Source organism: Choristoneura fumiferana, chromosome 4 (genome assembly GCF_025370935.1).
Source record: "Choristoneura fumiferana chromosome 4, NRCan_CFum_1, whole genome shotgun sequence".
NCBI lineage: Eukaryota > Metazoa > Arthropoda > Insecta > Lepidoptera > Tortricidae > Choristoneura > Choristoneura fumiferana.
In genome coordinates this window covers 5,338,342-5,346,186 of record NC_133475.1, presented here as the reverse complement: position 1 = coordinate 5,346,186, position 7,845 = coordinate 5,338,342, and the positions used below count along the sequence as shown (strand labels likewise).

At 39.6% G+C, this 7,845-nt stretch overlaps 2 protein-coding genes across 2 annotated transcripts in view; one reads left to right on the top strand and one right to left on the bottom strand.

Annotated features, from left to right (window-relative positions):
• Window positions 1–7,845, top strand: part of LOC141427314 (uncharacterized) — a 293,055-nt gene that overhangs the window by 186,759 nt on the left and 98,451 nt on the right. The window lies entirely within an intron of this gene.
• On the bottom strand, window positions 570–2,858 carry LOC141427123 (uncharacterized). The gene is made up of 2 exons (XM_074086361.1): window positions 2,617–2,858; window positions 570–799 (listed from the first exon to the last, which is right to left on the bottom strand). Exons 1-2 carry the CDS (start codon window positions 2,690–2,692, stop codon window positions 570–572), a joined length of 306 nt encoding a protein of 101 aa, XP_073942462.1. The 5' UTR covers window positions 2,693–2,858.

The window sequence follows — 7,845 nt, the reverse complement described above, 5'->3', positions numbered from 1 at the left end:
TTGCCGATTCACGGTTTTTCATTTCGAGAACTCTTCAGCCCAACGACCACTCATTTTCGTTGTAAAATAAATCAGGAAAATCAGGGTTAGTTGTTGATTCCGAAAACCTCTACAGGTTTTTCGTCGGAGTTTTTGAATTAAAAGTTAAACAGGTAACTAACGTACATATTTTTATTGCATCAGTTATACCATCATCACCATCATCATCATATCAGCCGTAGGACGTCCACTATTGGACATAGGCCTCCCCACAGACCTCCAGGCTGGTTGGCAACGCTGCGCTTGCCGATCCGCCACCTCACTCGAGAACTTTTCGGCCCCAACGGGCCACTTCCGCTCTCCGTGCTATATGACCCGATCATTGCCACTTCAACGAGTAATTAGCTTATGTCGTGACCTTGTTCTTCTACGTATCTCCTCATTCCTATTTGATCCCGTTAAGAAACCCAACATAGCTGCCATAGCTCAACTGAGCAACTCTACTCATTCTAAGGCCTGAAAAAAGCACACACGTCTCGGATCCATATGTCATCACTGGCAACACACATCAGTCGCATCAGTTATAGTACTTACGATACTTTGAGCGGCACACAAGTACCAAGCCCGATCAGCTTTCCATTATGGAAGGTCATTTTGACATTCCCGGGCAGCTTCATGCTGATATTCTTGTCCAGGTACAAAGGGTCCAGGGTCGGAACGTTGGCTTCCGGGATACCCTTCACGATCCCAGGGAGCGCATCCAGGGTTGCTTGCGTGAAGCATTCGTCGGAGAGTTCGGAGCATGGGTGGATGAAGTCCGCTGAAATGAAGGGTGACGATGAAAATACATACATAGAATCATTATTAACACAACGTCCTCTACCCTCTAAACATAGATGAATAGAACGTGTTGATTAGGGTATTTCTAATCTTACAGAAGCATAATGACAAGTTTAATTGATTCTCAAAAACATCTGTGGAAAATCCGTTACGTTCACAGATCGAATAATCAGTGAAATAGAAATAGAAATGTAACAAAAAAGCCATGTATTTATTTTCCCAGCTAAACCTGCAATGAAGCTATAATTGTTCCAAAAATGTGTTATTGCATAGAGAATGTGCTACAAAAGGTCAAATTACGCTTGTGAGGACTTATTTATAACAATTATGTTAAACACTACGAAAAAAGAATTATTATTCGTAGGTTAAACACAAAAAAATTACGTGCATTTCGAGCGAAACAGTGACATCGACTTGGAAGAAAATACACAGGTAGGTAACATTTGTATTCCTCCTGTTATCAGCTGTGGTCGACTTTTTTTAATCCAGCATATTTTTTTAGAAGCCGTGGTGACCTAGTGGTTTGACCTAACGCCTCTCAATCAGATGGTCGTGGGTTCAAGCCCCGGCTCACACCTCTGAGTTTTTCGAAATTCATGTGCGGAATTACATTTGATATTTACTACGAGCTTTGCGGTGAAGGAAAACATCGTGAGGAAACCTGCACAAACCTGCGAAGCAATTCAATGGTGCGTGTGAAGTTCCCAATCCGTACTGGGCCCGCGTGGGAACTATGGCCCAAGCCCTCTTGCTCTGAGAGGAGGCCTGTGCCCAGCAGTGGGACGTTTATAGGCTGGGATGGAATTAAGTATGTACAAGTTCATTAAGCATTTGGTAGGCGCGGGTGCAGCGTACGGTGTGCGCTTTATTCACTGCGCATGCGCAGCGGAGCGAAAGTGAACGGCTTGCGATATGCACTTGATGTTTATTAAACAAATCGACAAACGAGTACATTTCAGGTTCTGCTTACCATATACTATTTAGGTTAAGGACAAAACACAATGACATCTCTTTGAGAGGTGCTACCTTGATATAGCTACATATTTGCGCCTTTTTGATGAAAATACGAATTTAGGTAAATAAATAAATAAATATCATGGGACACCTGACACCAATTATTGACCTAGGCCCAAACTAAGCAAAGCTTGTACTATGGATACTAGGCAACGGAACAACATACATATATAGATAAATACATACTTAAATACATATTATTATTAAACATCCAAGACCGGAGAACAAATATTCGCATTATTCATACAAATATCTGCCCCGGCCGGGAATCGAACCCGGGACCGCAAGCTTCGTAGTCAGGTTCTCTAACCACTTGGCCATCCGGTCGTAAAATGTCGTCTTGGTCCGGTATTTGTTTTTTCCTGGCAACACTCGTTCCCAATGCTAATGTCACTGGTCTATTGCATTAAAACTACACTTACTTTTTAGTGCTATCCTCTTTAAACCATATTACGACTGTAACTTTTTTTTAAGGACTTTAGTAAATTATAATATTTCCAAATATATTTTAATTTTAAATCTGACGAGAGTCCTCAAGCATTCGTTTCCAACTATTAATTTCCGTGTATAAAAAAATGCATTTGTGGTCGTACATCATGCTGCTTTATTAAATTTGTTGCTAATAAATTCATACGCATAAGGATATTTCATAATGAAAATATAAAAATGTAACGAATTCATATAAATAATATAATTCTTACAACTCGGAAGTGAAACTGGCAGTCAATGTTTCACAGCAAACGCGTTTCCTCTTTAAAATTTAAAACTAAACGTTCTACTCACGCAACGGCAGCAACTGCAAACTGCATTGAAGACACACAAACAAGTACACAATCAACACTGGCCAGCTGTTCGTCATCTTGCCGCCTTATTATAACCAAAAAGTAAAAAGTAAATTTCGAATTAGCAAACGGTTTAAAAATAGAACTGTTTGTTTTTAAATTATGCTGCGTGTTTTTCTCGCCGCGAATGCCGACTCCTTTGAGAAACCGCAAGCAACTGGTGTTTCAAACTTTGGAGTCGTAATTAAATGCCTCAAGGACTTAGGGCTAGGTTTTCTTGCATGCGATTACTTTGGTATTAACGTGAGGCTGGCGAGCATGCCTTAGCACACTACCACCATTTAGCTTCAAATTGAAAAGAATTACTTGAATATAATCGTCAATTTCTGGAATATTATAAGACCCTTCAAAACAAACTTTTAAAGTTATCAAAAATATTTGAGATCGGACTTTTTCCTACATATTTTAATTATTATGAAAAACTCAACACTAAATGAAGCACCCGCTTCACTATAGGTACAACCTTTTTTTTGTCTTTTGAAAGCACTCTTTATTTATACGGCCAGTAACACATTTTTCCTTGTCTACTGATCCTTCTAAATTAATTTCCTTTAATTTTCCACTTACGTCTAACAAATCGTCTTATCGGAAATCCAGTCTAAGGCTGTGGGAACACCAGTGCAAGCGTTTAGAGTACGGCTCTAATGTCGCAACCGCGGTGTCGCAAGCCAGACCAGAGACGAGTCCTAAAGCCAACCTAAGAGCCTAACTAGTACCCTGTATTAGTACTCATTTAAAATGAATACTTATAGTGCTACTGGCGCAAAGGTTAATGTCCTCTGTAGTTGAAATTGGCTATAGGGCTTTTTAGTGTGGGTTTATTGGTTAGAGTTCACATGTGTCAAGGTGGTTTGAAGTCTTTGGGTTTAGCTCTTGAATTTTAAAAGTATAGTTTTAATTTTAAATTAAAGAACTTAGTTTTAATTTTGAACTTTATCATCGTGGGAACTTGCGTACTTTATAATGGACCAATTAACACTAAGTATAACGGCCGAACGTACTTCATAAAGTACAAATGGTTCATTGAAAAAAGAATCTTAAGAATTTTGAAATAATATCCAAAATAACAAAGCTCTGTTAAAAAAAAATCTGTTAAAAAGGTCAGGTCCCAGGAGACTAGGTCACAAAGGCCTTATGATAGCAATAGGCAATAACGCGCGCGCTCCTCTGATTTGTGAAACGTTTAAATACACAAGGATGTGATGCGAGGAATTTGTTTTTCGTGAACCGATAGAAATGGTTCATTTACCTTCCTCGGTCCGCTCACCTGTTTCCACTAGAGCTGTGCTGTGCGAAGATAGGTAAACGAAAGGCTTCTATTGGTTCATGAACAACACATTCCTCGCAATAATATATCCTCGCATATCTTTGGTCGAAACCTAGCCTCAATAATACTATGCTCAATAGTACGAAAAAAAATCTTAAAAGCCATGGTAGCCTAGTGGACTTATTGCCTCTCAAGCAAGGATTAAAATCCGGCCTCGCATCTACTATCGTACCTAAAGTAGTAAGAAATGAATGTAAAAATGACATTAAGGCACTAATTAAATTCTGTAAGGTTATAGATATCTATGATAAGTTTAAAATTGCAATACTTAGTGACGAAAGTCATAACATAGAATTTGTTAAAAGGCGAAGTAGACCCAAACACCTTCGTGACCTATCATACCTATCTAAGAATGTAGTGCCTTCATCTGCTAATGTATATGGAAAAAGGACCTGGGAGTTCTTGCTGCCCCAGATTCTAAATGAGTTACCTGATACTACATACCATAGTGATTGTAACAATACTCATAAGTGTAAAAAAATATTAAAAGCATTCGAACCCAGGTCCTAGGTCCTAAGTCCAGGTTTAGGACCTGGGTTCGATTCCCAGCGCTGGTATTATTTTTCTGGTTTTTCTGTGCATCTATATTTCAGTTTGTATTTTCGATATTAAAAGCATTGATTTTACCGATGAACAACTAAAATCATGTTCAATAAATAACTACTTGTAAGGTGCCCATTATCTATCTAGAGGATAGCCTACCTCGGTTTCCATGCTATTAAGTTAGCATGAGATGCTGGTGGTCTTGTGCTTCTGTGAGAGGTGGATATGGGTACGAGAAATAATATTAAGCGACGTAGCGACAGATAAACCAGGTATGGTTTTTGTTCGCTTCTTTTGTCTATTTTCTTCGTAACACTTTATTATATAAAAAAAAAACTCCGAATTTTTCGAAATGCATGTGAGAAAATCCATTTCAAATCTACCGCGAGCTTTACAGGGAAAGAAAACCTCGTGATAAACCTGCACAATCCTGCAAAGCAATTCAATTGTGTGTGTTAAATTCCCAATCAGCACTGGGCCCGCGTGGGAACTATGGTACAATAGGCGCGCATTGGGTCAATTCCAGGGTAATTCTGAGAGGAGGCCTATGCCCAGCAGTGGGACGTGTATAGGCTGGGATGATGATGATGATGAGTATAAAATAAAGCCGTAAACAGTCGAGAACATGTTCTTCTTGAACTATCACAAATTTATTCAACCTATTCAAATGACGAGTGCACGCCACCTTTGGCTTTGGCTGTCAAATAAAAAAGAGCAAACAAAGTTAAATACAAACAAGACTGAATAAACGTTAGGTAATGCCCGCCAACTTAACAGTACACTTGGAATGGAAATAAACTTGAGGACAGTGAAGAGTTTTGTCTCTTGTGAAACGGCACAATTAATATGGCGGTGGCAGATCCATGCCGTGGCTGTTAAAGAGAAGTGCGTCCCTTCCGAACCCAGCCGTTACGATCGTGCGGGTTAATTACATTTGAATTTTGAACTTGACATGGATTGTACATAAAGTCCACTGTCGTAACTCTTTTTAACCCCCGACACATAAGAGGTTTGTTATAAGTTTGACCGCTATGTGCGTGTGTGTGTCTGTCTGTCTGTCTGTGGCACTATAGCTCTTAAACGGGTGGACCGATTTGAATGCGGTTTTTTATTTGAAAGCAGATTTTCTGGCGATGGTTCTTAGACGAAGACGCGAGCATAAAGGCTAGTGAATAAATCCTAACCTTCGTGCCAATAGTTAATAAAATAAAAATAAAAATGCCTTTATATGACCAAGCTACAATAAGCTATAATTTTCAATCTTAGATTCTAAATTAACTGCAAAGTTACTTACTTACTCGTACTAGTTGCTATGTATGCTTACTTAAATTTCACTTGTTTTTAATACTAAATGACTTATTTCTACTTATCTTATTAAAATGCATTAAGCTGGTCCCCAGTTGGGTAAAGGCCTCCTCCAAAGATGCCCATTTCTCTCTGTCCTGCTCCATTTGCCACCAGTTAGAGCCAGCGACTTTTTTGATCTCATCGTCCCATCGAGTAGAGCTGGAGTTATAACTCGTTAATTCGTTATTAAGTTAAGGATTATAACGTAAATTAACAGCTCACAGGCATGTAATTAACGGATATCAGTAATGAGCGTCGTCTCCTTAACGAGGAGTCATTGGTTCTTGTAACCTTGACATGCGCCTGAGTGACGCGTTGTTATTACATTGCGACAGTGTATGACGACCATTTTTTCACCGAAAATGGGCAACCACTAAAATCATCACCTTTAGAGATAGAGAGTAAAATGGGCAACCACTTAAAAACATCACCTTAAAAGATAGAGAGTAAAATGGGTGAGCACTAAACATATCACTTTTAAAGATAGAGAGTAAAATGGGTAACCACTTAAAAACATCACCTTAAAAGATAGAGTGTAAAATGGGTAAGCACTAAACATATCACCTTTAAAGATAGAGAGTAAAATCCCGAAATTTCAATTCAACTGCTGAATCGAATGGTTTTCGCGTGCAAAACCATCGGTAAACACTAGTCTTAACCCCTCGAATGCAAAATCTGTGCTAAAAATAGATAATGAGCCTAGAATTCAGTATTTTTGTTACTTGCATACGAGGGGTTAATATATATAATTCCTCTAAGTCTCGTGTGTTTGTCACCTAACTCCTCCTAAATGGCTGGATTAAATAGTTTTTATTTTATTTTACTGGATGGCAAACGAGCAAGTGGGTCTCCTTATGGTAAGAGATCACCACCGCCCATAATTGGCGAGGCCTAAGATAAGATCCCTCACGTGCCAGTAATTTCACCGGCTGTCTTACTCTCCACGCCGAAACACAACAGTGCAAGTTTTAAAAGACAATCGGACCGGGTAGGTGGCTACTGTCGATAATGTTATCATATTATATTTAATGTAGCGCTACTTTTCCGGGCAGAACAACGTCTTCCGGGTCCGCTAGTATTCTATATTTTTCGGCAGCATTTGGATTGGAAGTAGTCATGTGTTCCAAATTTTCACGATGGGAAATTATTCACCTACATTTGTACCATGACTTTACATTTTCGGAAGCAGTACCTCACCCGCACCGTAAAGCTTGGGAACCTCTAACAAAACCAGCTTTATTTGACAGACCATCGAGCACCGACAAAGCACAAAGGCCGGTAATTCGCCGACAGTGCAGGCGCATCATTGTGCAGTTTTCGCGCTGTTGAGCGCCGTGCGAAAACGATTTTTCGTATTGTTGGACCGCTTTTATTGGTCATTCAGTTAACTTTGATACGGGTCGTTGGAGTCCAGAGTAGGTTTAACGGTGGTGTAAATTGTGTTATCGAGAACAAAATCTGAGGTGATGAGAGTGCCTTTATCATCGTATTATCCGTCTGTTGGACATAGGCCTCCCGCATAGAGTGCCTTGATTTGAGAGTGCCTGGTCACTGCATGGTTTTGTTTGTTATGTCTATCTTTCTATGTAAATCCATACTAATATTATAAATGCGAAAGTGTGTGTTGTATATTAGTCCGTCTTCCGTCGCTCCGTTTCGACGTGATTTTGATTTTTGGCATAGAGATAGTTTATGGGCCAGAGAGTGACATAGGCTGTTTTTTAATCCGGAAAAGGCACAGTTCCGGAGGGAATAGCGCGCGACAACCGAATTCCACGCGGGCGAAGCCGCGGGCAAAAGCTAGTAAAAAATATTGTCGATTGTGTTCAATATACAAGGTGTAAATGCATTCTGCAATGCTCTCGAAATTTTGCACATGTCAAAAGCAAAACTGACAGGAAAACATATGTTTTTTTTGCAGACGATGTAGCGGGCAGCAGCCTGCTATAATAG